At 56.4% G+C, this 27,135-nt stretch overlaps 11 protein-coding genes across 11 annotated transcripts; 5 read left to right on the forward strand and 6 right to left on the reverse strand.

Annotated features, from left to right (window-relative positions):
* Nucleotides 1–27: 27 nt before the first annotated feature.
* Nucleotides 28–1,832, reverse strand: B0H64DRAFT_391398 (succinyl-CoA synthetase-like protein). Its single transcript, XM_062803469.1, has 5 exons — nt 1,490–1,832; nt 1,320–1,348; nt 1,113–1,239; nt 961–1,049; nt 28–897 (listed from the first exon to the last, which is right to left on the reverse strand). The coding sequence occupies exons 1-5, from the start codon at nt 1,654–1,656 to the stop codon at nt 308–310; spliced, it is 1,002 nt and encodes a 333-aa protein (XP_062660639.1). The 5' UTR covers nt 1,657–1,832; the 3' UTR covers nt 28–307.
* Nucleotides 1,833–2,165: 333 nt separating this feature from the next.
* On the forward strand, nt 2,166–4,451 carry B0H64DRAFT_118893 (histone acetyltransferase ELP3-like protein). Its single transcript, XM_062797909.1, has 2 exons — nt 2,166–2,633; nt 2,691–4,451. Exons 1-2 carry the CDS (start codon nt 2,342–2,344, stop codon nt 4,262–4,264), a joined length of 1,866 nt encoding a protein of 621 aa, XP_062660640.1. The 5' UTR covers nt 2,166–2,341; the 3' UTR covers nt 4,265–4,451.
* A 939-nt stretch (nt 4,452–5,390) lies between these two features.
* B0H64DRAFT_118899 (uncharacterized protein) lies at nt 5,391–6,552 on the reverse strand. The gene is made up of 3 exons (XM_062797910.1): nt 5,910–6,552; nt 5,485–5,764; nt 5,391–5,428 (listed from the first exon to the last, which is right to left on the reverse strand). The coding sequence occupies exons 1-2, from the start codon at nt 6,504–6,506 to the stop codon at nt 5,696–5,698; spliced, it is 666 nt and encodes a 221-aa protein (XP_062660641.1). The 5' UTR covers nt 6,507–6,552; the 3' UTR covers nt 5,391–5,428; nt 5,485–5,695.
* A 5,650-nt stretch (nt 6,553–12,202) lies between these two features.
* On the forward strand, nt 12,203–14,078 carry B0H64DRAFT_473279 (uncharacterized protein). Its single transcript, XM_062807983.1, has 2 exons — nt 12,203–13,115; nt 13,173–14,078. Exons 1-2 carry the CDS (start codon nt 12,442–12,444, stop codon nt 13,693–13,695), a joined length of 1,197 nt encoding a protein of 398 aa, XP_062660642.1. The 5' UTR covers nt 12,203–12,441; the 3' UTR covers nt 13,696–14,078.
* A 294-nt stretch (nt 14,079–14,372) lies between these two features.
* Nucleotides 14,373–15,504, forward strand: B0H64DRAFT_473280 (uncharacterized protein; the record flags this gene model as incomplete). Its single annotated transcript, XM_062807984.1, has 2 exons — nt 14,373–14,868; nt 14,967–15,504. 2 exons carry the CDS (start codon nt 14,373–14,375, stop codon nt 15,305–15,307), a joined length of 837 nt encoding a protein of 278 aa, XP_062660643.1. The 3' UTR covers nt 15,308–15,504.
* Nucleotides 15,505–15,506: 2 nt separating this feature from the next.
* B0H64DRAFT_391414 (uncharacterized protein) lies at nt 15,507–17,534 on the reverse strand. The gene is made up of 2 exons (XM_062803470.1): nt 15,885–17,534; nt 15,507–15,825 (listed from the first exon to the last, which is right to left on the reverse strand). Exons 1-2 carry the CDS (start codon nt 17,354–17,356, stop codon nt 15,804–15,806), a joined length of 1,494 nt encoding a protein of 497 aa, XP_062660644.1. The 5' UTR covers nt 17,357–17,534; the 3' UTR covers nt 15,507–15,803.
* Nucleotides 17,535–17,800: 266 nt separating this feature from the next.
* Nucleotides 17,801–19,315, reverse strand: B0H64DRAFT_391417 (uncharacterized protein). The gene is made up of 4 exons (XM_062803471.1): nt 18,911–19,315; nt 18,595–18,836; nt 18,291–18,544; nt 17,801–18,241 (listed from the first exon to the last, which is right to left on the reverse strand). The coding sequence occupies exons 1-4, from the start codon at nt 19,224–19,226 to the stop codon at nt 18,133–18,135; spliced, it is 921 nt and encodes a 306-aa protein (XP_062660645.1). The 5' UTR covers nt 19,227–19,315; the 3' UTR covers nt 17,801–18,132.
* A 366-nt stretch (nt 19,316–19,681) lies between these two features.
* Nucleotides 19,682–21,867, forward strand: B0H64DRAFT_391423 (uncharacterized protein). Its single transcript, XM_062803472.1, has 3 exons — nt 19,682–20,934; nt 21,014–21,365; nt 21,448–21,867. The coding sequence occupies exons 1-3, from the start codon at nt 19,890–19,892 to the stop codon at nt 21,575–21,577; spliced, it is 1,527 nt and encodes a 508-aa protein (XP_062660646.1). The 5' UTR covers nt 19,682–19,889; the 3' UTR covers nt 21,578–21,867.
* A 970-nt stretch (nt 21,868–22,837) lies between these two features.
* B0H64DRAFT_457037 (uncharacterized protein) lies at nt 22,838–23,895 on the forward strand (the record flags this gene model as incomplete). The annotated part of the gene is made up of 1 exon (XM_062807365.1): nt 22,838–23,895. The coding sequence occupies exon 1, from the start codon at nt 22,891–22,893 to the stop codon at nt 23,893–23,895; it is 1,005 nt and encodes a 334-aa protein (XP_062660647.1). The 5' UTR covers nt 22,838–22,890.
* Nucleotides 23,896–23,981: 86 nt separating this feature from the next.
* On the reverse strand, nt 23,982–25,883 carry B0H64DRAFT_119087 (uncharacterized protein). The gene is made up of 4 exons (XM_062797911.1): nt 25,635–25,883; nt 24,830–25,554; nt 24,149–24,716; nt 23,982–24,090 (listed from the first exon to the last, which is right to left on the reverse strand). The coding sequence occupies exons 1-4, from the start codon at nt 25,690–25,692 to the stop codon at nt 24,068–24,070; spliced, it is 1,374 nt and encodes a 457-aa protein (XP_062660648.1). The 5' UTR covers nt 25,693–25,883; the 3' UTR covers nt 23,982–24,067.
* Nucleotides 25,884–26,041: 158 nt separating this feature from the next.
* B0H64DRAFT_320320 (Saccharopine dehydrogenase-domain-containing protein) lies at nt 26,042–27,055 on the reverse strand (the record flags this gene model as incomplete). The annotated part of the gene is made up of 1 exon (XM_062800459.1): nt 26,042–27,055. The coding sequence occupies one exon, from the start codon at nt 27,053–27,055 to the stop codon at nt 26,042–26,044; it is 1,014 nt and encodes a 337-aa protein (XP_062660649.1).
* Nucleotides 27,056–27,135: the final 80 nt, after the last annotated feature.

Here is a 27,135-nt window from a genome sequence, read left to right on the forward strand (position 1 = left end):
GAAAATAGCACATCATAAACTCATCGGTAGACGGACCTCGAAGCATGTTGGTGAAATGCACGATAAAAAAACAAGAGGCTCATAATGCACAACGTATTATGCCAAACCACCAAGTTCCCCCCAGTCTATAAGTTTGCTAATGCCTTAGTTTCACCCCGCTCCCTGAGCGTACTCTCCTTACTCTCACAACTGACCGCTCCTCTCTAGCCACCCTCCGCATTCACTCACGGTGACAAAAGAAAGGACCAACATCATGTACAAGGCCAGCGCCGGGATAGCATTACCATGATACTATGGCGCTCGTGATTTAGAGAAGATCGCGCCTGACGAACTCGTCGCGGAGGGCCTTGCCCAGACCGGCGGGCGACCGCTCGACGATGACGCCGGCCGACTCGAGCGCCTTGATCTTGGAGTCGGCACCGCCCTTGCCGCCGGACACGATGGCGCCGGCGTGGCCCATGCGGCGGCCGGGGGGCGCCGAGATACCGGCGATGAAGGACACGACGGGCTTGCCGCCGTTGACGGTGTTGTTCTCGCGGATGAAGTCGGCGGCGTCCTCCTCGGCGGAACCGCCGATCTCGCCAATCATGATGATGCCGTCCGTCTCGGCGTCCTCGAGGAAGACCTTGAGGCAGTCGATGAAGTTGGTGCCGCTGAAGGGGTCGCCGCCGATGCCGACGACGAGCGACTGGCCCAGGCCGGCGTTGGTGGTCTGGTTGACGGCCTCGTAGGTCAGGGTGCCGGAGCGGCTGACGATGCCGATGCGGCCGCGCTTGTGGATGAAGCCGGGCATGATGCCGATCTTGCACTGTCCGGGTGCGATGATACCAGGGCAGTTGGGGCCCACAAGGCGGGTCTTGCTCTGCGACTTGAGCATCGAGGTGATGCGCACCATGTCTGAAACCATGTCAAAACTCTTGTCCACATCTGCGTCGGTTCATTCTCCTGCTCGCGACTGACCATGCTGGGGGATGCCCTCAGTGATGCACACAACGAGCGGGACCTCGGCGGCGATAGCCTCTTCAATACCGGCAGCGGCGAGTGGGGGCCTGTTGATCCGCACCTTGTTAGCGCGGCTTGCCTCGGGTGAGCTGTTTTAAGAGTTTCCTTACGGCACGAAAATGGCCGTCGCATTTGCGCCCGTCTCCTTCACAGCTTCGCCGACGTTGGCGAAAACGGGGAGGCCAAGATGCGTTTGGCCGGCCTTCTTGGGGTTGGTGCCGCCAACAACCTTGGTGCCTGAACAAATCGCGCGTATTAGATCCAATGCTCGCCCGCCGCTATCTGGTTTGTCCTCGCTCGGTTTCAGGTAGAATTACCATAATCGATCGCCTGTTGCGCGTGGAATCTGTCATAACAGTCGCCGTTAGCCTTGACTCCTCAAAACAACCCCTGGCTCTCTCTGCGCAGGTTGGTAAACTGCGACCCCACGATAGACCGCGCGGGGGGCTTGCAGCGCGAAAGAAGCGGGTGAATATTTGGTACTCACGTTCCCTGCTTGCCAGTGAAACCCTGGTAGAGGACCTTGGTGTCGCCGTTGATGCGAAGGTTCTGGATGGTCGCAGCATAGGGGGAGGCGGAGGAGCTGTAGTTCCTCTGGGCAAGCTGTCGCAGGAGAGCGCCCGCGGGCCGCGATTGCCTTGAGAATGCCTGCATTGTGTTGTTTCTGAAGCGAGCAACGGAGGAATCGAAGGGAGGTCGTCGGAGCAAGGTGAGCGGGAGGAAAGAGCCAATGCAGAATGGTGATGGCTTGATCAAGGGTGTCGTTTAACGGGATGCAACAGCCTTCGTCATTTCTCTCCAACCCGCGACCTTGCCCAAAATTGTCCAGCTCCAACCAACGGGGCCCCTCGATCTGACAAGCAAGGGCTCGCCTGCTGCCATTGGCTCAGATGTGAATCCTCGGCAATTGCGGCGGTGGTATTTTTCCGATGAAACCCGCCGGCCTTGGCTCCGGCACAAGGTCGGGACCTTCCGGGGCTCGGCCCCACGTGGAACGGAGAGCTGTGCACGGGCCATGTCCAGAAATTGCTCCTCTTGTGGCCCGTGCAGGCGTCTTTTCGCGAATACGGGAGCCGTGTGTTTAACAATACCATCCTGTTGTATTTCCATTTCATGTTACGACGGTTTGACCCCGCCAAAATTACCAACAGATCTTGAACTGTGACACACCAATCCATTAAAGAAGAAACATCCTCAACAGGAGCCGGGCCCTTCGATTCGCGAATATAAACCGACATAAGGTACACCTATTCGCTTATCTTCCGCCGACGCCGTCACTACTACGACTCCCGCTTGCTTTTTGACACTCGACAGGGCTCGCTAGCCCCCCACACTCGCGATGGCGACCACAACCGTAACAGCGACGATCCGCAAGAAGGAGGCAAACCTCCCCCCAGAGAACGAGCGCTTCCTTCGGTGCTGTGCAGACATTGCCAGTGCCTTGATAGAAGACCATGAGGCGGCTAGGGACCCGAGTCGGCCTCGAAAAGATATCAACCTAAATACGCTTCGATCCAAGTTCGCCAAAAAGCACAAGATCAACAATGTGCCGCCTCTCACGGCCATCATCGCGGCAGTACCTGAGCATTACAAGAAGTACATTCTCCCGAGGCTTGTAGCAAAGCCTATCCGTGAGTTCCCCGTTGTTTGAGGATTGGAGGAGATGTTAGACGACTAACATTCACTAGGTACATCATCCGGTATCGCTGTGGTGGCTGTCATGTGCAAGCCACATCGTTGTCCTCACATCGCCTACACTGGAAACATCTGCGTCTACTGCCCAGGCGGCCCGGACTCAGACTTCGAATATAGTACACAGTCATATACCGGCTATGAACCAACATCTATGCGAGCCATTCGCGCCCGCTACGACCCCTTTGAACAGGCTCGCGGGCGAGTCGACCAGCTCAAGGCACTCGGCCACTCGGTGGATAAAGTGGAATTCATCATCATGGGAGGGACATTTATGTCGTTGCCGGAATCGTACAGGGACGAGTTCATATCGCAGCTTCACAACGCACTCAGCGGATACGGGACGCTAAATGTGGACGAGGCCGTCCGGGCCGGCGAACAAAGCAGCATCAAGTGCGTGGGGATCACCATCGAGACACGGCCGGATTACTGCCTCCAACCACACCTTTCCAGCATGCTGCGGTACGGCTGCACTCGCCTCGAAGTCGGTGTTCAGTCACTGTACGAAGACGTGGCTCGCGACACTAACCGTGGCCACACGGTGGCGGCCGTGGCCGAGACCTTCTGCCTTTCCAAAGATGCCGGGTTCAAAGTCGTCAGCCACATGATGCCCGACCTACCCAACGTCGGGATGGAGCGCGACCTGGACCAGTTCAAGGAGTATTTCGAGTCCCCCGCCTTCCGCACCGACGGCCTCAAGATCTACCCGACGCTGGTGATCCGCGGCACGGGACTCTACGAGCTCTGGCGCACAGGCCGCTATCAGAACTACACGCCCAACGGGCTAATCGACCTAGTAGCACGCATCCTCGCGCTCGTGCCCCCTTGGACCCGCATCTACCGTGTGCAGCGCGACATCCCCATGCCGCTGGTCTCGTCGGGGGTAGAGAACGGCAACCTGCGAGAGCTGGCGCTGGCGCGCATGATGGACTTTGGCACGACGTGCCGCGACGTGCGCACGCGCGAGGTGGGCGTCAACGAGGTCAAGCACAAGATCCGGCCCAACCAGATCGAGCTCGTGCGGCGCGACTACGCGGCCAACGGCGGCTGGGAGACCTTCCTCGCCTACGAGGACCCCAAGCAGGACATCCTCGTCGCCCTGCTGCGCCTGCGCAAGTGCAGCGAGAAGTACACCTTCCGCGAGGAACTGACCGGCCAGCCGACCAGTCTGGTGCGCGAGCTGCATGTTTATGGTATGGCGGTGCCGGTGCATGCGCGTGATCCGAGGAAGTTTCAGCATCAGGGTTTTGGGACGCTGTTGATGGAGGAGGCGGAGCGCATCGCGCGCGAGGAGCATGGGAGTGAGAAGATGAGTGTGATCTCGGGGGTGGGTGTCCGGAGCTATTATGCCAAGCTGGGGGTACTGGTTGGACGGCCCTTACATGAGCAAGTATCTCGATGGGAGGCCGGGGCCGGAGGAATAAACGGGGCCGGTAGGCGGCATCAAAACCGACTGGGAGAATATTTGGGGGCCGGCTTCAGGGCATCTTGGCGTTGGGCGACATCAGCATGCATGACTTGGGAGGCGTTGGCGGCAACTACCATCTGTCATGACTGGATACTTAGGTAGTTCAAAATTTGCACGGGTTTCTGGTATGCGTTGCCTTCTTTCGGTTTTGAGCCCGAGAGGGACAATGGTCAATATTGCACACGATAGACAGTCGCCAACTTAGGGCAGAAGCACGATACCCACGACGCTTCACCCATATCCCGGCACCGTTCTGCATACGGCAATCTTGCCGGGGAATATGCTCGCACTAGTTATTGGCCAGGGTGCTTGCTTACCCCGACCAGCTCGTGCGCCGCGTTTAGAATTTGCGAGAAGGCGAACACAAGTGTCGGCGTCGATAGTGTATATTATTCACGCGCTCGAGTTCGGAGCGCCTATGCCCGAGTCCATATTAATATTTTACAAATCCGTCAACATCCGCAGATTCAGCTCACGGCGGCAGGCAGGTCGGTCCCTACTGTGTAGGTAGGTAGGTAGGGAGCCAATGCGGCCAGCTCAAATGTGGTTGCAGAGAGCGGGCCCCAGCTGCGAATCGTGTTGGAGCTGAGTGGACGTAGCGAGCACGTGGGCATGCAGCTCGAGGACGTCCTGTGGAATGAGACTCGCTGGACTAGCAGCGTTATATAGTAGCCCGACTACCAATATCTATTTTTCTGGGACGGGGACTGCGAAGACGTTCGAGTCAGAGGGTTGGCACATATTCGGAGGGATAATGGGCAGCTCCAAGAAGGCGGAGCTCATTGAATACAGCTTCTCTTCCATGCCGGCCCTGAAAACCAATTCCAAGCCAGGCACCCGGCCGTGGAGGGGGGAGCAACTCAAAGGGCACCGGGGATTGAATAACTGGCTGCGGTAGCCGTAGTTATCGAATTTGGCTGTCTCCACGGGCATCGCTCGTACATAGATTGCATCACCAAGGATCTCGGGCGCCGTGCCCGCTTGCGCGCTTCATCGATCGTATTGTTTGGACTTTTCGTGGTAGTCTCGAAAAGGATCCAGTTCCAAGTTGACCTGCGAATGGATCGTGTTAACACTAAGCCGCATTGTTAAGGGGCAGCGGAATGGGCCGACGAGGGAAGGGAGGGTGCTCACTCTTGCGGACCATCATCACACCCGCCGTGATAATCCCCTTGTCCTTAACAACGCCATCTCCCGCCACCGACTGCGCGCCACACACCGTCGTTTCCGGACGCCGACCTCTGTATCCAAGGCCGTACCTAAAACCTGCCGGTTTAGGTTAGTCACTGTGCTTTCTGGGTCGGGGGCCGTCCGCCTCTTACCTCTGTGACCTGTTCGGCAGCCTTTGGAACAGCAGAGATGGGGGAGATAAAAGGGAGAACGTCGAGGTTTGCTCCTCAGGCCGGGGCTTTGTCAGTCCCACTCTACAAAGGGCCCTTCCATCTAGCAGTCGACAGCCTCTCGGTCGATTCTTGCACACGAGGGAGTGGGTACGGCCGAGGTTCTTCAAAGGATTGGAGGGGGTGGGAGTGCTCAGGGTTGTTCGTGGCTATGTCTCCCCCGGCGTGGGAGTCGACAGGTCGGCATGGATGTTTGGGACACCTGCGGGTTTGGAGACGTCAGTAAGTCTCTGGTTCTCTTTTGTCGGGTATTGTCGTCACCAGTTGTTGGCGAATGGTTTGAGTTGGCCAACAGGCTCCACGATGTCAACAAGAGGAAGGGGTGGCTATAAGAAAAAGAGCCTCACGACTTTTGGACAGAGATGTTGCGTGTTGCTGCCTCTGGGAATGCTAGATTGGGCTGCTATTCCACCGATAAATTCCAGGACCGAACGGGTACGTTGGGAAGAGGAGGCACGGGTGCGCGGTTCCGACTGAAAGATGCAACTGAGCGTCAAAAGACAACAACATCTGGGGATTTGGCTGATTGCTTTTGGGGAAGAAGCGGACGCATTGACCGGGTGTCTCCGTACAGGCGGCTCGGGGACAAGGCAGCAACTGATGGATCTTGCGTGTCGATGTGGTGCTCCATTGTAAACTCCCAGTCTGACGGATGTTGCGGCTTTTGCCGGTGAACGCGCGCGAGAGGCCGTTTTCCGTTTCTCAGGAGGACTTGGACAGAATTGAGAGACAGGACAGAAACGGCTTTGGAAGGTCATCTGCTGATGACTTGTTTTCTTTCGGAGCCCGGGCCTAAACTGAAAAAGGGAAATGTATTTGTCGGCCACGCGGTCGAAGGCCCCCCATCCAAGGCTTTCCAGCGACCTCCCAGGCGCCCCGGGTTCAGCCCGCCTGGACCTGATGTCTGCCTGCAGTTGATTAAGCCAACCCCCCAGGCATTCCATCGGGCCAAAAGCATTTCATGTTGGAACTCTTGCAGTTCTTGAGTGCCCATTCTCTGCGTGGGGCCCTTGGGGATCACTGAGGAAACGACAGCGTTATTTCCCGATTCCTTTTTGCAGCATGCAGCCTAGAAACAACGCCCAGCCTTTTGCCGTTTACGGACCCAGGCAGTGGTGAGAACGGAAGAGGGCAATCTCGGGCCGGTCGCCTCAGTTCTCGACCCGGCTCCCCGCCCCTGTTTCGCATGGAAGAGCCGCACAAGGGCCTTTCCAACCGTCTTCAGTGCTGTGCGCCGAGTTCTTCAGGGCTGCGACCCCCGAGCCCGAGTTGCTTTTCGTGTGCATAACGCGCTTGCCACTCACTGCCCGGTCAAATAACGCAACGTTGCCGGCCACAATCCGCGTTGTTTTTATTTTGAACACGCACAGACACAGTTTATTTTCTTGTACTACCCACCACCCACAAAACATCCACCGTTTTTAAACCGCGCCCGTTGAATGATAAGAGTTTTGTCTCGGCCTCTCACGCTTCCGCTTCCGTTTTACCGTTTATTCGCGAATGCCGGATCCCAACCCGTAATCCGGCAGGTAATGAACCTGCAAGGGATCCCACGGCGGGGAATAAGGCGAAGATTGATTCATGATGTTGTGACGATTCAGAATCCCCCAAACTATTGATGATGGTTAAGCTTAGGGCAACCCGACTGAGGGGGTGGGTGAGTGTCGTCTCAGATGGAAGTCGGTTCAGATGGAACTTACCTGAATACGGAGGTGTAAGAACTATCTCGTCGTCCTCGGTTGCGTCGACTCGCACAAACTGGGCCCACGCGCCGATTCCGCGAAGCAGCTTGTCGATTACGCGCCTTGACCCCTCGTTCTTCAGAGTATTGTCGCGAGCTTTAACGGAACACAAGTCATGAGTACGGACGGGACCTCCACACGCTGATTTGGGGTGGCAAGGACGGGACCTACACATCTCGTCGGCGCAAATGATGGCTCTATCCTGGTGATCTTGTTGACGGGCGGTCGTGCGAGTTGCGAATGCAGTGAATTTCGACAACGGCCATCGTTCTCTCGCCCCTTTATAGACCCAGTGTCGCCGGGGAAGCTTTTGCAATCGAAGATCAGCTACCCCATTCTGGGCTGGTGCATATTCTCTGACTGTCTGTTTCTTTCTTATTCTGTGTAAACGTCACTATCCTTAGGTTTATGTACCATACAATACCATGCGCTACACATAGAGCACACGCCCTTGAGAGCCAGTGGCGGAAACCGGGGCTAGTTCCGGGCAGAGTCTTCATTAATACCAAGAGGTCTCCCATAAGTCCTTGAGATAACGAATGACCCATGCTCCGAGAACAAGTGAGCGCAAACCCAGGCGGACAAGAGGCTGAAGACCAGGGGCACTGACGATAAGGAGAATGGTTCACGGTCGAGGATGGGAGAAGCGAGGCGGAATCCCCTTGAGTTGGCTTGACCCTGTGGGCCGAATGATTCTGCAGTCCCCGGACCAACAGCCGGGGGGCTTCCGCTGCAGTGAAGCATCGGACGGGAGCCGCCGCAGTGGCAAAGTGATAGGCCATATTCTGAGAAGAAGCAACGGAGCTGGACTGGATGCAGGGGGGAAGATTCGGGAAGGAGCTCCATTGGTGGCTGTCCAAGTCTCTCACCGCACCGCGTGCCCGGGCAAGAGATCGAGTGGGAATGGCTGGAAGGTTGACTGACGTGTCTCTTGCCAACCTCGAACAGAGTTTTTCGATCGGAGGTAATGAGCAGGCCGGAGCCTGCTTGCCTTCGTCCTCCCTGTCCCCTGGGCGCTGATCACCTGCAAAAACCCAAGCCCAGCAGACCGGAAGGAGATTAAAGTTTTCAGCTACCCGCATGGGGGGTGGGCTCAGGGATCAAAATAGCTTAGCTTCCTGGCAAACCGGCAACAGAATAGTCGTGAGACATAGATGACTATTCGTATAGAAGAATGCGGCGGCCAAAACGGGCAATTTAGCGAAATGAAAAAGGGAAAAAAAAACGGGAGAGCGGGCGGGACGGTACCTAGGGGGGCTTTGAGATGCGGTAAAGCGGTGACCAGGATCCCGGGTTGCTTCACCATGTTGCATGTCTCAACCAAAGGGCTCACCTTGGCTCGTTTAGGCTTGATTGGGGAGCAGAGCACTCTTGGACGTATCATTACCTGCCGTTGATACCCCGTTGAGAACTCCTTGATGCAGGCTCACGGCGGAGGGACCATGGTCAGCCAATGACATCGCTTGACGGCGCACACACACACACCGAGAGGGGAAAGAAGGTACCAAAAGGCGCGTCACGGAATAAAACAAAAGAAACGAAAATGGCTCTATCACGTTTTGGGGCGGAATACTGGAGGCCCAGTCCCTTCACCGATTCTCTCTTAGGCGGTTAGGCCCACCACGTCACCCAAGGATGCAGGTTTGAGTCCCAACTTCCTGGTGACTTTCACTTTCCTTCCATCCCTTTCTCTCGCCCCTTTGTTGGTCTTCCAGGTTCAAGTTCTCTCCCGACACATCAACTCCGCGAGACTTACGAGCCCATCCAACCCCTCCGCGTCCTTGAACGCTGTTGGCCATACCTGTCGTGTATGGACGTATCTCACGGCCGCCGAGCTACAGACACGCCGCCCTTTGGGTTTTCGATTGAAGACAGGATGGATCGCTGATGGTGGTGGGTTAGCTTTTCTTCCACATCTCTTTCTCTCGCTAATACCATCGAATGGTTGACTAACTCGGTGTGTGTCTCAGGAGAAAGCCGGAGCTGGGCCCGTCTTTTCGACATGATCTCCCTCGAGGACGGCGACTTCAGATTTGCTTCACGCCGCCGGGTGTGGGCGTACTGCACACCTCCAGACACGTTTACTCTGACCTCCGACAACATGGTCTTAAACCAGCAACAAGTGACGCTCGCCGATTCATCCTTGAACGGTCATCTCCGCGTTATATTACTAGGTACATAGGCGCGGTCCCCACGAACGTCACTAAGCCCATTGTTGCCTGCGTGCGAAAAGCCTAGCTGGGACATGGCGCTTTACATACCAAAACTGCGAACCAGTCACCAGAACCGGGATTTCGACAGTTGCTGCCGACTTACATTACAAACGACGCTACCTCTGGCCCCGCCATGGTGGGTTTATTTACCTAGCACTGGGCAGGAGGTTTGCCATCGTTCAGCAGTCAGTCGGGTTTATCTCTTGATCTATCACTGGCTGGGATGACCTACGAACTCCCTTCGCCTGGATACACTGTGTCTGCGCATGGCAGGTGGCATACCGGACCCTGCACCGTTGGCTCCTTGCTTGTCGATGATCCAAGAGCAAGCCCGCAGCTAGTCGCTTGATCGGACTTCAAGCAATGCAACACGTCTCCCTAAGCCACCAATTAGCGGCTAGAGACAAGAGGGAGCTCAACCTTGGGCTTCAGTCTCACTGGGCTTGCCCTCCCTACCTTTTACTCGGGTCATCAACCATGGCGACGCTCAGACGCGGCACAGTCAAACTTAGCGACACGCCCATCTCGGTGTCAATACGAGCACTCGCCCCAAGCAATACAAGCTACCGGGGTTGGGAACCCCGGTCTCTACAAATGAACGCTGGCTCACCCCTACTATGTCTGAACGAACCAACATTGCGAAAAGGTCGGGGCGAATGGAATGGCCTCGATTGCCCGGTGGTCAGACAACAAAGGTCTATCAGCATGCAGCAGTACCGAGCACCCAAGTTGCCAACCGCGAGCCCCGACTTGGGGTAAAGCAATTGCGCGACGGCGGCGCTAAACTACCTACCCTACCTACCTAGTAGTCACTTAGCGGCACCGAGTGGCGCCTGCTCGGACTCTTTGTACGTACATTCCGAATCCCCTTACCGTCCTGAGAACCGCTACTGTCCCTTCCACAATTCCTTCAAGTCCTCGCGCCTCTCGCGATGCCCTGTCGTTCTGCGATATCGGCAATCCCCGTCGGCTCCATGCTTGCCGAACTCCATTCTGGCTGCGTCGGTGGTGGGGCGGATGCATCTCGCAAGGGTTTGGTTGCCTTTCCAATTGGCTGACGGCCGGTATCGTGGCTGGACGGGACGTTGCGCGAACACATCCTGCGCCGTGGCTCTCGCCATCTTGGCAGCATCGGATGCTTGCATTGGGCGAGATCAATGGGGGACTTGAGCAGCCCCCAGCTGCCGGCGAACGCTAGCCTCCCCAGAAGCAAGTATGAAGGGAGGAAGGCTGAAGCTCCGGAACGAGCTCCGAAGGCAGCCACATTGCCACGGCTAAGGAGGTGCGCTGCGTTGAAGCTGATTTGAGGAGGCAGATATGACGTCTCGAACTGCTTGGTCGCTTGTAATGCTCATGAGGAGCGAGTCCAAGAATGGGCGTGTGTATATGCATACACACATTCGTTCCGAACTCGAAACATGTATTCGTGCAGCCCATCTAGGGTGCTATGTGGACATTGGTAAGCTTCTCCTCCCGTCACACCTCGTCCTTTCCCCTCTTCTCACGCAAGCCAGCCTCATGACGGTATGTCGAGGGCCCTTCTCCACTAGCCTTTCTCTAGACAGGCGTGGCCTTAACAGCTTCGACATCTCCATTGCTCGTTCAGCTATGTGTGGAACATGAGCAGCATTAAGCATGATGCTTTTTTCGAGCTGGCTAAGCGAACGAGTGTGAACGGTGCCCGATTCGAACCCGGGCCGTTCAAACTAAATACTTTCTTGGCCTCTAATTCACAGTTTCATCCTCCTGTTAGCAGCTTTTCATCGCCCCCCGCCCCCCGGATCACTCACGAAGCGGCCGTCGTGGTCGACCGTTCAGGACAACCGCGCTTCGGTCAAGCCCTCCCGGACATCGAGACCACAGAGGCTCAGGCTTCATGTTCAGGCTTGGGGGTGCTGCTGGGGAGGCAAGATCATTTTCGTTGTTGTTGCTACCCAAATCGACCCATGGGTCCTTCTGGGTTCGGATAACCATAGGCAATTCCCGGGTCTACCTCCAACCTGACCTGCAGAGGCTCGTTCGCGCGCCTTCCTTCACCGCCCGCAACGGCAGGTCGTGCATGCTAGTTTGGGTCCGTTCCTACACCAAGGTCAAGAGCCGCGTTCAAGAGCCGCTACTTTACTCGGGCAGTATTGACTTTTCAATCTGGCGACAGGTTGAGCCCTTGTAGGATGGATTAAGTTATTAACTCAAGGGTTCGGGGTAACCCTCAATCATCAAGTAGTACTAATAGTCTTGCATGCATGGCTTGCAGCTCGTGAGATTTGTTAGCAGTGCAGCGATCTGGTTCCGTCTTTATTAATTACCTAGGTGAACCAGGGGTGTTGAACGCGACAAAGGACTTAGGAACTCAGGACCCGACAGTCGACGACCATTGGGGATGTCCATACCTAGATGAGTTCACCAGCGTTAGGCCACTAAATAGTTCGATGGCATCGCTGCCTCGGAGGAAAGCCGCCTTGTTCTGGTTCGTGATAAGACTGCAAGCGTCCAATCCAATGTGGCCTGCACCATGTACCTTAAGTCAGGGCGCAAAAGAGGAACGGGCGTTTGAGGGATCAGTTTCACCCCGAGCAAGAGCGCGAGACACCCCCACGTGCGCGTGATCTACACGTGACTCGCTCTTCGCTCAATTAGGTTGCCATTGGTCAAGATCACCAACCAACCCCCCACGATTCCAAACAACCTCCAGCTCTTCTCCCTCCGACACCTCCTCCCGCGTCAGGCACGTAGCTAAACGCGCCGGCACCAGGCCAGCCAGCGAGACAAACCCAACCCATCTCGCATCCCGACTCAATTCTGCATCCGTCCGTGCCTGGCGCACATCGACAGACGACAGCCAGCCCTCAGAAACAGCCAACCCCCACCGCCATTTCACCCAACCCGCCAAGCCATCCAAAACTCAACAACACCAAAATCATCTCATGATAACATTCCCACCACCCACCATGCCACGGCCCAACCCCAACCACCCCCATCCCGGGGCCAGGACCAATCTAATAACACCAACAACCCTCCCCGCCCCGCTCCTCCGCACCGCCGCCCTCCTATCCTTCGTCCCCGCCCTCCCGCTGTGTGTCGCACACGGCGCTCTCTCGCGCGACGTTGTGCCCGCGCTGGGCCTCGTCCCGCTGTTTTTCTCGGCCGCGGTATCGCTTTTTCTGGTGCTCCGCGCTCGGTCGCAGGGTGCTCGCGATGGGGCTGGGGGTGTGGGTGTGGGTGTGGGTGCCAAGGGGAAGGGGGTGGTAGGGAGGAGGTTGGGGGGCGAGAGGGATTTGGAGGGGTTGCAGGGGTTGGAGGGGTTGGTTGCTGCTGCGAGGCGGAGGGGAGGGGATGACGAGGGGGAGGAGAGAGGTGAGGAGAGTGGGCTTGGGTTGGGGGAGGAGGAGGAGGAGGACTATGGGGACGATGAGGGTGGGGGAGATGGGGGGTCGGTGTTTACGCATCGGATTTTGGTGTTTGTGGTGGACGTGGTTCTTGCGACTGGGTTGATGGTGGTCTTGGTGTTTACCTGGATCCGGACCGGGCGGAAGGGGGACAGGCGCCCCCAGCTGGCCATGCTGGCGGCTTACGCGACTATGCCGTTGTTGGTGAACTTGTGAGTTTGAGAATGGCGCGCTTGGGGTTGAACGGTGGTTTGCTGACATGGACACAGCTTGATTCACTCGTACCTCGCCGCACGCGAGCTCGTCGCTGGTCTGGCTATCCCGGGTTTGGTCGAGTACACGGCGTGGCGCGTCGTGCCGGCCGACTGCCCGCATTGCGGAAACCGGCTGCGGCCAGACTCGCTGCCTCCTATTCCGTGGTACGAGACTGTCTCGCGCCCGAAGGTGTCGCTCCCGCGGATTACGGCACCGTCCATTCCCCGGCCGTCGCTGCCATCCTTCAGCGTGCCCAAGTTCTCCGGCTTGAAGGGGCCTCGCGAGTGGAAGGCTCCGGCCTGGATGAGGGGCAGAAACCCAGATGCCAGCCTCTTTGTCGACGACGAGCAGAACGAACGTGATCGGTATAGGGATGACCCTGACGCACCGTTCGAGGGACCTTCAAGCACGACAACGGCGGTTGCCATTGGATCTGCGGTCCCTGATCCAGTGGAGGTTGTCGTGGGAAAGAAGGATAAGAAGACGAAAAACTCTCCAAGCCCGGCACACGCCGAGGATGACGTGGCCGCGTGGTAGTCGGCTGAGAGGGGTGTTTGTTCCTCGATCCTTCCACCGTGAGGGTTGTACGGATATTAGGATTCAGCGAGGGAGTGTTCTTTGCGATGGTTTTATGCTTCAAGTTGGTGGAGTTTACGATCCGATACCCAACCTTTGTGTCCGACTTTCCTCACTCAGTCAACAACCTGTTTTCACTTGCTTTCATCGGTTTTCAGTGGGTACATTTGGCTCTTGGCCAGCAGATAGCGAGACATTTGGATATAGCAGCGTGCGTTTCTCGAGATTTCTTTCTTTGCAAGAACAGCTACTTAACACTACATTTCCCATTGCCGGAACCTGTCACAAACCGGTTTGTCAAAGGTGACCGCGAAACAATACGGTTGCCGTAGCAACGAATAGGGGGTGTCAAGCCACTTTGACTGTAACCCCTGAGTTGTGTTTACTGGTTGCGGACAAGAAACGTAAGGTTGTCTCCGTAACTCCCTCTACACCAAACCCATGTTACAGTTGAGGTACCCCGCGCAGACGGATTCCACAAATGCAGTCGACAGATTCCGGCCCCCAAATCCACCCGACGGGCTGCCTGTTTGGGGAGGCACCTCAACAGGCGCAACCAGCCCGCCCGTTAACCAACTTCAAGCCAAACCACCACCGCCGAATAACGTCCACCTCCCAAAAGACAACCGAATAACATAATGACCTCTCCACACCCCTTAAACTCACCATCCCCCTCTGACCCCTCAACACCCCCCTCCCCCTCATCATCATCATCACCAACCAACCCAAACCCTTCCCTCCCACCACCACCCACCCAATGGGACCTCGACCTGCACCTCCCCCACCTCGAGCGCGCCAGCCTCCTCGCCACCCCCACCACCCTCATCCGCGCCCTCGACGCCGTCGGCACCCTGCTCGACGCGGCCCACATCCCCTGGGCGCTGATGGGCGGCCTGGCGCTGCTGTTGCACGGGTTCCGCAACCGCACCACGCGGGATGTGGACGTCGCGGTAGGGGAGGGGGTGAAGGCGAGGGAGGTCATTGCCGCTTTGGGGTGCGGGAGGGTTTATACTCCGCCGTTGTTGTCTGTTGTGGGGAGTGGGTGTGGAAGGTTTTATGTTGTTGTGGGGGGTGGGGATGATGGGGGTGAAGGGGATGGGGAGGGGGTGGTGGAGGTGGATGTTATTTTGGCGGGTGAGTTCCGGTGGTTCTTTTCGGAGTTGGAGTTGGACAGGGTTGTGGGGTGTTGTGGTGGAGGATGTGGAGGGAGCTGGCTGACGTCGTCTTCCTAGGACATCTCGGCGCGCCCAAAACTCTTGCTGGTGCGACGACCACCAGGACGGCGCAGACGGCGGCGGGGCTTCGGTCGTACAACGTTCTCTCTGTGCAGCAGCTCTGCCGGGCCAAGCTGCACGCCCTGTACCAGCGGGAAGCGGAGCGGGACTTTGGCGATCTGGAGTGGCTTTGCATGAACTTTGCTACCGAGGTTGCTGAGGCGGCGGATACGTATGGCGAAGAAGAGCGGGCCAACTTCGTGGCCAAGTATCAAGAGAAGCATCCCGACTCGCAGGAAGTGGTGATCAAGGGTTTGATGGCGATGATGGGGTTGGGAATGGAAGGGGCCCCAGATTAAATGCGAGATCAAGGGTCGAGGCGAGGAGAGGCCGATGGGAAGGATGTAAAGGAAAAGATCTTGCATCGTCCCCATCGCATTTTCACCCTTTTGTGTGGGTCAGAGATGCCACATCTTGAACGCTTCCTCACGTTAGGCAGGGGAGTAGGTCTCTAGGTAGATGGAGGTGGCGAGTAAACAACTAGACATCTAATTACAAAACAGGCGACCTCTATATTTACGGGTCTCTGGCTTCGCGGCCGGGTGTGGTGGAACGTCTAGACCATTGTTCACCCCTCCGGACAACCCAAGCTGCGAGTGTTCTTCGTCCTCTTCTTTATCATCCTTGACATCATCTCTATTTTGTCCCGTGACAAATTTGTAAGGAAGCCAGCCGACCTTTTTAACCGAAAGACTCCCTAGTTTCTCCGCCGGGTGTTGCGTGAAAGCCCCCCTGAACAAGCTCAGGCCGGTAGGTTGGGTGGTAAACGGCCATGGGGCAAGGCTTAGAGCTATGCTAAGTCCGACGACGGCACAGGCTATGAAAACGACGGTAAACGCCAGAACGCTTGTCTGGGATGAAAGCTTGTACACCCACATCTCGGAGGTGATGAAGTTGTCAAGAATCCGGTTGGTGCTCGTACTTTCCGGGTCGGCATCATTAAGGGGTAGCTCGTCATAATCGATGATGCCCAAGGCGCTGATCATGATAATGGCGTGAATGGAGAAGAGGCCCCATAGATCCTTCATAGGCGCATTTCTATAACTGAAAACCTGGCGCAATGCGTTGAGGACTAAAGTCGCGGCCGGGTTGTTCGAGTCAACCGGCACGGTCACTGAGTGACTCACTTCCCAGCTTGCGAGCACCCAGTCCGGGTGTATGTAGACGGGTTCTGCGGGTTCCGGCTCAGTTTCGATGGTAAGCCTCGCGTCCCCGGTCGCGTTGATGAGACGTCGGGTGGCGGCCAGTTCGTAAGTGCCAAACCCCAGATGAGAGGCCGAGTTGCACCAGGCAGTCGAGTAAACGTGCGAGTGAGGATTGAATTGTGAACCATCAGCGTCCACGCTGCCATTTCTGTAACTGTACTCTACTACCTGCTGGTTCAAAGAAGCAGCCCGATGCCCCGGCGATGGGGATTCGGAAAATAGGGCGTTCCAGTCACAGGGAGGGTTTGACCGGCCGTCCACCATGGGAATACCGCAGTTCCTTGTTGTCGAGTTCAAAAAGACGATACGAGAAAGCGAGTAGAAGTCGACTGAGACAGTGTCAGAAGTCTCGTTCGTTAGTGGTTTGGTCTCGTTGATATAAAATTGACCGTGGTGATTTCTTGACCCGGCCCAACCTTGGCCAACTTGAATGCATCTCGTCGATATTTCCTTCTCTGGGTTGGGGGAAGATGACTGAAAAGTTTGCATTAAACCCGTGTCGGTGACGGTGTAGCAGCGGACTGACATGTCTTTTGCAACGGACATGACGGAAACATTGCCCCAGAAGCAACTGCCGGAGAAACCAAGGGCAGGACCGTGCCGTCTGAATCCGATTTCCGGGACGGATTTGTATGTTTGATAAAGAGACTCCGGCAGTGACTCTCCGTCATAAAAGACCGTCTCGGTCGTGTCCTGGCGTGGGGCGAGGTCGTTGAGGGAGCTGAGTTCAATGCCGCTCACATTGCTTTCTCGCTGATTCTGATCCAATGTATCCCAGTCAAACACCATAGAGATGCTATACCTGCCAAGCTGAGTAAGAAGTTGGTCCAACACCTTCCGGCACGGGATCCAAATGCTGCCGTACACGGGCCAGTCGTTTATCCAAATTTCCGACCGAACCATGCGGTTTCTCGCCGAGGGATAGACATGACCGCTGTTCCTAGTAAAGTCATCCGCCAGCTGGTCAATGTTCTTGCGGTGGAAGAGTGTCGCCGGTTGGTGGCCAACGTAACGCCCGGGGGATGCTGGGTGGGGTGGGATGATGAGATTGGGAGGATGCTCGGAATTTAACTGGACAAAGCGGCGGGACGAAAGCTGGTCGATAATGGCTGTTTCCCGGACCGGGATGAGGAGGATGGCCATCGCGGGGCCCAGAAGGAGCGAGATAATGCAGAGGACCACAGCGAGAACGAGGAGTTGAGGAGTTTACTAGCCGACAAAGACTAGCTCAGGGCATCAACCTGATAGGTACTACGCTATGTGCTGTCGTCACCCACTGGAATACGCCACTTTGCCACCCTTAGGCTGTGGCGTCGAGCGTTGTCGATTGGAGGTGAAGTGCACAGGCCACTCCCTCGCCCATAAAAGAAACGTCCATCGCACCCGATCTTCCTCCTCTTCTCTTCTTTCTTTCCTCGCCCTTCGGGGCATTTGGTCAATTTGAAACGATACAGAGAAGATTAGCATGGCCCCTGCACTAAGGATGACACGCTACTCAAAGAGACGCTACCAATTTTTTCACTATGATCGCGGCCGCAGTCGCGACACGGAGAAGAAGATTTGGCTCTTTTTGGTTCGAACTTTGGTCTTCCCTTTCTGTTTGGTCGGCACCTCAGACTTGGTTGGGGAGAAGATCTTCATGGTGAGAGTCTGAATGCGAGGCTCGAGATAGGCTTGAAAGGTGAACCCACCACCGCTCATGTGCCCCCGATGGTGCTGTACAACAGAGTGGTGTAAAGCAGCATTTAACCGCGGAATTACTCCCCGCCGCATGCACCAGCGGCGTTAGGTAAGAGGGCCATTCACTCTCTGTTGGGCACTCACAGAAGGTAAACTGGTCATTCAGCTCATCGTTGAGCATCACCTTTCCTGCTCGATGACGCTGCGAGACAGCGAGTGGATCACCCCCCTCAGCCAGTCTACTGACATGTACCATTGGTCCCTGGTGAGCAGACCCCGTGAGCTTCCTGTCCCGATCCCGACCCGCCGAGGTCGCCGCTAACAAAAACCACCAAAACAGCGGCGTACCTAGAACTCGGGTCAGCCTTGGTCTCAAAGGACATCAGGCTGAGCTTACGCTGCCGTCGAAGCAAACACCTCTGACCTCTTTGCATTCGTCATCAAGCCGGTACTTGCGGCGAAAAGGAAGGTGAAGAGCCCGATAAGGCCAAGTTTTAGGTTATCCGATTTGATATTGTACAGAGCAAGAATCGCTCCGACTAATAACATGGCAGCGAGAATCGTGCTCAGGTACGAGATGAAGTTGGCAATCTTCTTGCCTGATGCATAGCCCACGAGGGGGTTCTCGGATCCCCCAGTGGGTGCTTTATCCTGGGATATTGTCAGTTGACCCTCCGCAACCTATAAATGCGGTGGCATACCGGGAACAGAAACCCAAAGTTGTCCCTAACAAAGACGGTCAGTCGATCAGGATCTTCGGTGCCGTGGAGAGCAAGAAGGTCGTCTTCATCGTCATAGACACTGGAGCTGGGACCTCCCAGCATTGGGAAGGATCGTGTCTCGCCGGGGCGGCCATGAAAGAAATTGCGGCGAAAGGCTTTGAGTGTTTTGCGATCTGGTGGCTGTATGCGGGCGAGGGTGCTCTCAAAGACCAGCGCTTCTCCTAATCCGAGCGAATGGTTAGGTAGGTAGGTAGGCAACGTCAAGAGAGAGGGGGGGACACGAAGGTGCGCGCACTGTACTCGCGCATGGTACTTCTCAACCGCGCCATTAATTGCATCCTCTTGGGTTCATTTGCGCATCTCGTTTTGTACGCCCCCCAATTCCTCAAAGTCTGCATCATTTCGCGGTTCCCTTGGTCGTCTCGGTCGAACTGGTCGAGTTGCGACTCTATCTCGACAAGCTCGCTCTGCAGACAAAGCAAGTTCCTGGCTGCAAGGCGGTCAAATCGTTTAAAAATCTTGGTTGTCTTGTCCCTGTCGCTGGCCATGAAGGCAGCAAGTGAGGGGAAGCCATCAACATATGTCGACTTGCCTCCAGAATGTGGTGGCATTTTGGGAATGTCCGTTGCCTTATCTCCAGTCTATGTCGCGAGTTGTTCGGGTTGAAGTTGCGCGTTGTGATAACCCTGACAAGTGACGGACAACCTGAGGGTGGAAAGTGAACTCGTTTCTCTTCCCCGAAAACCTACCGGCTCGCTTGCCAAGCACCCAAGGCAGACATCGCTGCGGCCGGTTCAGCGAATCCAAGCGGCCGAGGCCTCCCGTTAGGCGTAAAACCTCGTGTCCGCCTTCTCCGGTGGACGACTGGTATCCCGACCACAAGCGAGAATGCACACACAAAAGTCGTCGGAATCCACTCCGGGCGACACCGGATAGCTCCCGATGGCAATCACGAGCGACGACTACTTCAGCGACAAGGACTACCTGACACCCGGATCTCCGGATCTTCAACCCGTTCAGGTAAACTGGAAAAGTGGGAAGAGGGGGCTGTCTGACGAGTTGAGCTCGGATGATGATGAACTCGACCTGGTTGGTGCTCCTTTGCGATTTATTTCAATTGCTACACTGACTTACTTCGTACTGCTTGCAAGAACTCGCCCTGGGCAGCAGACATCTTTGAACCACGGAAAACTCAAAGTCCCAACAAATTCCCTCGTGTTGAGTCTTCTCCCGGCAGCGAAAATGACAGGGTGACAAGGGCTTTGCTCAACGTAATGGGCAATGGAATCTGGACTCCAGGTGGTCCCGAGCTCAAGGACCTCGCAATCGAATGGCATCCTTCGCCGGCCTTGGATATCATTCCCGCAGCTCCGGCTCAGGCTTCCCTACAACCGGTCCCGATACGAGAGACTACCAGGCGCAAGGAAAAGAAGAGATTCGCGCTCCCAATCATCATCGACGGCGAAACCGAGTCCGTGGCGGTTATGGCCTGCCCAGATACCGGATCCTTCGAGAGTATCATCCCGCTGGAGTTGGCGAAGCAGCTCGGCCTTCAAGTCAGCCCGGTGGAGGAGAGTTTTGCTCTGGCCAATGGCAAAGTTGTCAAATCCCTCGGAATCGCTACTGTCCGATGCTCGTTTGGGACCCCGGGAGTGGTGAAAGCCGAAGCATCCAAACGCCTCAAGTTTACCGTCCATGTTTTCGAAACCTTGGCCGTGCCCGCCATCATCGGCTCCTCGTTCCTAGACGAAACGGAAACGTTCACCAAGCACCGGGATCGCCTGGTTGAACAAAGAGTGACTGCTCTGCAATCGCTTCGCGTGTGTAGCATTGGTAAGCCCAGAAAGGGGTTGGTCTGTCGTCTTGATAGCTTTGTTGGCTGTGCGAATGCGGACACGGGCTCCGATTTGGATCTGGTCAGCCCCAAGTTCGTGCATCAACGAGGGCTCAAGATCCGAGATGACATTTACATGATTCTCGAATTTGCCGACGGCAGCACTGGACGGACCCGTGGGAGCATCGATGTTCGCTTCGCCATTGGAAACGTCGACAACGAACGTGGATTCGTGCCTCGAGGAAGCGAGTTAGACCTTGAGTTTTTTATCCTTGATGATCTGACATCGGATATTCTGGTCGGTCAGGATACCCTGGAGGAGATGCACGTCATCAGCGAAAATGGCGACCTAGTGATAGACTCGGTACCGCAGCCGGGGCTGTCCGACTGCAACATCATTCGTCACATTGGAAGCGTTGAGCGCACCGCCATATCAGCTCTCAGAACGGTCAAGAAGATTTTCAGTCGGCAAGACACGCATAGCCGTATGTTTGAAGACCCAAGTCTTTGATAGACGCACACTATCATGGTTAATCTCCCTAACCGTTTTGTTTCTTGTTCTAGCAAGCCTCGTGGTAGATATCGAAAACCCCGAAGATGACCTCATAGCAATGCAGCGAGAGAACGCACGTCGCGAGGCAGAAGCCACAGGGGCCGCCTACAAGTGTGAATTTCCCGATTGTACGGCGCCCCCGTTCCAAGCGCAGTACCTCCTCAACTCCCACGCAAATATACACTCATCGGCAAGACCTCACCACTGTCCCGTGGATGGATGCCCCCGAGGTCAGGGCGGGAAGGGTTTCAAGAGGAAAAACGAAATGATCAGACACCGCCTTGTGCACGAGATGCCAGGGTATGTCTGCCCGTTCTGCCCGGACGGAGAACAAAAATACCCCCGGCCTGACAATCTGCAACGGTATGTGGCTCTTAAAGGTAGAATTTTCATGGAGATTACAAGTAGGAAACTAACTTCCTGGCTTAATCGCGTTCTCGAACAGGCATGTTAGGGTCCACCACAGCTACGACAAGGATGACCCGTTGTTGAGAGCCGTGCTTGCAGAGAGACCAGAAGGGACGAACAGGGACCGACGAAGACGCGGGCTCTATTCCTCGAATGGCTCTACGTGAACGAGACATATAAACTTGGCGAGTCCAGCCCACCTGAGGTGATTTGCAAAGAAGGGCACTTGGAAATTCATGTTAATAGCTATTAAGGAGAGATGGGTATCAATCAAAAACGAGGGCTGTTAAACCGAATACGACGGCACACAATCACCGACGGCTGAAGGCTTGGTGGCCAGCTGATCGGAGTGATCGTTTGGTCGGATCAGAGCTTCCCTCCCACTTCTCAGGCTGACAGCCTATAGCGATAGAACCAGCGTACTCCGCAGCATATCCTACTGAAGGCAACATATTGTCCATAACGAAATAGGCCACTAACAGCATACATACCTAACCGTAGCGTAGCGATGTCGACGTCGATGGGGAAATCTATCATCCATCTCACCCGGGCTCGGCACTATCCTGCTAATCAGCTGGAGTAAAACGTCGCCCCCCACCTCCCTGCTCCGTATTTTAACTGGCAGAGTGCGACTGTTCGTCTGGTGCATTGTTATCTAGTGCCGGCGTAATGGCGTTCCCCAAGATTACGACCCCCCATGTCATTGGCAACGGCAACAATAAGCACTTCATAACCCGCCCCAGGTATCACCTTTGAGCCCGCTTACCAACGCATTCATGCCTCATGCCCGTGATCGCAACAACGGTTGACCCTCTCGTCTTCAGCACCGCCAAGCCGGTGACTGCCATAATGGCTGCCACTGCCTGCTGCATCCAGATAATGCCTTACTCCTCGGTTTGCGCTTACGTGAGGGATTTGACCCCTTGGTGGCCGGCCCGACTGCCGCAGTGGTTGATCAGTCAGGGCACGGAACGATTCATGAGTCGCTGCCCGAGAGAACAGGACTAGAATTTCGCGTTGGGCAGGCACCTTGCCGCACGTTGCTGACACGCACTCGGTACTCCGAACACCGAGCACGGCGGCCGACGTTGATGTGACCCTACCGCATGCTCGCTGGCCGTTGATTATTCACGACACAGTCTCTTGTCGGCCCATTCATGCCTCTCAAAACTTAAGTCGAAGTCTAGACCGGACTTCGTCACGTATAGCAAGATTCTGAATTACTAATGATGCATTCAATGCCATTTCTAAGCTACGGTAGCAGGGGAGCACTACGATCGCGGGAGAAGACCGGACTTCCGTGCACCTAGCTCCGGACACGCAACGCCCACCACGTACCGAAAGGAGGTACCTGAGGTAGACAGACGCGGACCTTGAGTATAAGTACAAGGCTGGTTCCTTTCCTACAGATAGCTCCCAATAACAATCCAAGATCCTATCCAATATATCTCTATCAAGATCACACCTAAGCCACCATACCATGTCTGTTTTTATCCCCCACCTCACCAAAACGGTCCATACAACTGGGTACGCAGCCATTGACCCAACCAACCCCAAGCTTTCTGCGTCTGGAAAGACGGTCATTATCTCAGGCGGCGCCAGCGGCATTGGCTATGCCATCGCGCAAGGATTCTGCGTCGCGGGCGCAGCGCGGGTGGTGATTCTCGCCCGCCGCCAGGAGGCCTTGGATGAGGCGGCGACGAAACTCAAGGCCGAGAATTTGGCAGCCGGGCGTGCGACCGACGTCTGGACCTTCTTGCTGGACATCCGGAGCACGTCCGCTACCAATGCCGTGTTCAAGGCCATCCGCGGGCTCTTGAACCAGACTCGGGACGAGACAGAGCCGATGGGAGCCAACGTCATGGATGCCGACATCCTAGTCACGAGCGCGGCCAGCCTGCTGCAGGGCAGGACGGCGCTCGAGTTTGAGGCCGAGGGCTACGCCGAGACCTTCGAGACCAACGTCGGCGGCAACCTGAACCTCGTGCGCGCCTTTCTCGGCCCCGAGATCCCCAGCATCCCGTACACCACCTTCGACGGCATCTCCAAGGACACCTCGGCGATTGCAGCACCGCCCACCCGGCAAAAGGTCATCCTCGACGTGTCTTCTTCCGCGGCCTACCTGTGCCTGCCGGGCCAAGCGCCGTATACGGCTTCCAAGCTGGCCTTCACGCAGATCCTGCGGTCGCTGCAGGGCGAGGTGGACGGGATCCCGGGCCAGCCGGTTCGCGTCCACTCCTTCAACCCAGGCAGCGTCTTCACCACGGGTGTTTCGAAGCTGTTGGACAAGGACAAGGGGGCAGCGTCGTTCCAGTGGGACGACGAGAGTTTGCCACGGGGATTCGCTGTGTGGCTAGCTAGTCCCGAGGCGGCCTTTCTGAAGGGCCGGTTCGTCATGTCGGGTTGGGATGTTGATGAGCTGGTGGCGCTGAAGGAGAAGTACGCTAAGGATCCTAGCTTTGGGACCATTACGCTTGCTATGTAGAGGGGGGGACTTTAAGTAGCTAGGTGGACTCGGTTGAAGTTAGATAGTTACGCGGAGGGGCCACAGTTAGGTCAACAAACGATAGAGTTTTCGAAAGATCTGTCCGCGAGGATGTAATTTTGTATGATCATGTTCCCGTAGGTCACCAGCTAGTTCCCAACCGAAAAGAGTCTCAGGGCCCGCCAACAGCATTCACTAAGAGACGGTTAGTTGCGCCAACGTGAAAGAGAAAAAAAAGAAAATATGTGCTTGCCTTCAGCCATAACCATCATCCCAAACTCATCCGCCTCCGCCAGCCACAACTCACTCCTCGCATCTAACACCCCCCCAGGATTAATATGAAAGAACTCCATCATCCTATAGAACCCGCCCTTCCACAGCGCCAACCAATCCCCATACAACCCCCGCCAGCGCGCCTCATCCTCCGCCTCCTGCCAGAGGTAGCGTGGCGGGGGCGCCGGCAGCGGGGCCAGCTCGAAGCAGGTCAGCACGGGGTAGCCGTGCAGCAGCGACCACGCCCACTCGACGTGGTGGAACGAGTGGATCGTCTTGCGCTTGGCGGCCACCGCGGCCCATTGCCGCCACGAGGGCGGGACGGTGTGCGACGCCTCTTGGTCCAGGAGGAGTCCCGTGCGGGAGAGGTGCGCTTTGACGTCCCACATGCGGATGAGGAGTCGGGCGTCGGCTGGGTGGGTGAGTGCGCCGTTGCTGTTGCTGCTGCTACCGGCGGATGGCCCTGGCATGCCGAATAGGAGCATGATGAGCATTATGAGGAGGGATTGGGCGGCGGCGAGGAGATCGGCTTCGTTGTACGTGGTATACTGTTTGTGTGTGTGTTACGTGTTAGAGTCACTTATGCCTAAATTACTTTAACCCCCCATTTCTCTCCGTCTTCTTGCCTGGTAGGTACCTAGATAGATGTACATGGACATACCTCGCCGAGCAACCGCTCTATCTCGTGGAGGATGGTGTTCTTCACCAGCTCACGACTCCCGTCCGTATGTTCACTCCACATCTTGGTCAAAGCGTAACAATTTGCCAGCGGAGTCGGAACGCCATCCACAAGTTGGAGCCTGTGGATCGGAGGCGGGAGCTGAGCAGTGTGGTGGGCAGCCATCATCCGTGGCCACGATCTCAGCACGCGGATAGTGAAGTGCATTGTGTGGCGCACGACAAGATCGTGGTTCGGAGTACCGGGTGCCTTGCCGAGCAGGATCTGGCGCCGCTCCTGGGAAACTACCAGCTCGGGCGGGATTCCCTCCGGTATGTGGGAAAGAAGGGTTTCTACGTGGGAGTCGGTGTCCGGGGCCGACAGCGGGGTGTTGTCGTCAGTGGCGGCACGAGTTGACCGGTCGCCTTCGTCCCATACAGGTGCCGTGAGAGAGGACACAGTGTCAGCTTGCCCGTCGTCGTCTTCACGGGAGAATTCATCATTGGTGGCCGTTGGTAATGGCAGGGGTGCTGGAGGCGGCGCCACGGCCGAAGCGTTCCTCGGCGCATACTCGCACCCATGAAAGGACCTCGCCAGACACCGACCGCAGGTTGGATGCTGCAGGTCGCACCGCACCTTCGCACTTGTGCATTGGCGGCATGCCTTTTGCCTAGACGGCGCTCTGACGCCCCCAACGCACCGCTTTCGATGCCTCACCAACGATGACCCTAGAGAGAAGTGGGTAGAGTGACGTTAACCGTGGTCCTTTCTCGCAACTCCAGGGACAGGCTCGGTCAGCGGAGCTTACTCTGAGTGAAGCGCCTGGAACAGCGCGTACAGGTGAGTGATTGCTCCGATGATACCATGATTAATTACGGAATACGAGTTTGCAGGTGCGATTGGTGGTCCGTCAAACTCGCTGGCAGAATGTGAGGGCGGTTCCGGAGATTTGGGCTTAGCCCGGGGGGTCTTAAGAGGTAAGGAACCTTATGTCCAGATCTCCGGCACCCGGGGTTCCGAGTTGTGTGGGTGGGCCCTGGTGTATGTGGTGTTGCTTGGTAAGAAAACTGCTGGTTGGCTGGTCACAGAAGAGTGTGAGTGGCACCAAGAGGGCTCAGGGGTCGGCAGAGACATATATGTGGGCATGATTGACAGGGCAGCACAACCTTCCCTCTCGTCAGCTGTAGGTACCTAAGTATTTTGCTTCCACACTAATTAATACACAGCATCTTGGATTTCAGTACCGGCAACACTCTCCACAAAACGTGCCCCAAACATGCCCGCCGGCGTCTGGAATCCTCCCGCAGCTTCCCCTGCCAGGACCCGCTTCACCGCTTCGACCGAGGCCTGCGAGGTAAATGTGTAACCGTTTACAGTATGCAGCACCGCACGCTTGACAGACCTGTCCTCGCTGGTAACCACCACACAGGCATGATACGGACTGGCGGCTCTCTCTTGCGCGGTTGGGCCATCAGGCAGGCTCGTAAGATCGCCGGTGGGTAGGGCTGCCAGTGCATTCCCCGAGGCGTGGACAAATGTTCGGATGTTGGGCACCTTGGTCGCCTTCCAGATCGTGATGAGGTCGGGTAGCGTTACTGGGAAACAGGCAACCTGGCCCTTGCCGTCGTCGAAGTCGAAGGCGCTCGTCGCGGCGCCGGCATCCTGCTTCTGTGCTAGGGCTCCCCAAACACGCTCGAGACATTGAGTCGCCAGACTGCTTTCCGCTGCACTGACTACCGAACCACGCGACATTGGTCCTGCGACACATAGAGCGATATCCAGGGAAACCGGGCGCTCGACGCGCTCCAACGCGTGGCCGGCGAGACATCCGAGCATCGCAACGCTGCCTCCGCACCCCGGCATGAGCATGACCTTTGCTTCCCTTGCTTTCCGATCCAACTCGTCCGCCAGGTGATAGCCGTCGAGCTCCGCGGCAACGTCGAGGTAGTGGGTTCCGCTTCGGATGCAGGCCTCCATGAGCGGGCCTGCTGTGCGCGCAAAGGGGCCGGCGCAGTTTAGGAGAACTGAGACGTCTTGTAGGGACGCGTCGATGAGGAGTTCGTCGCCGAGGTCGAAGGCGCGATACCGCGCATCGAATCGAGCGGCGAGAGCCCGTACCCCGTTCTCCGACCGGCCCGCTAGGATGAAGCCGAGTCCAAGTGACTTTGCGTACTCGGCCACAAGGCGGCCGGTGTACCCCGTACATCCGTAAATCATTAATTCCGGCATACTGGCGCGTTGGTGAGGCCTGACCGGCGAAGGGATGGAGAAAAGTGCCTGTATGAGCCAGCTTGAGACAGAGAGAGGTT

The sequence above is a fragment of the Chaetomium fimeti genome (genome assembly GCF_033439085.1).
Source record: "Chaetomium fimeti strain CBS 168.71 chromosome Unknown B0H64scaffold_3, whole genome shotgun sequence".
Classification (NCBI taxonomy): Eukaryota; Fungi; Ascomycota; class Sordariomycetes; order Sordariales; family Chaetomiaceae; genus Chaetomium; species Chaetomium fimeti.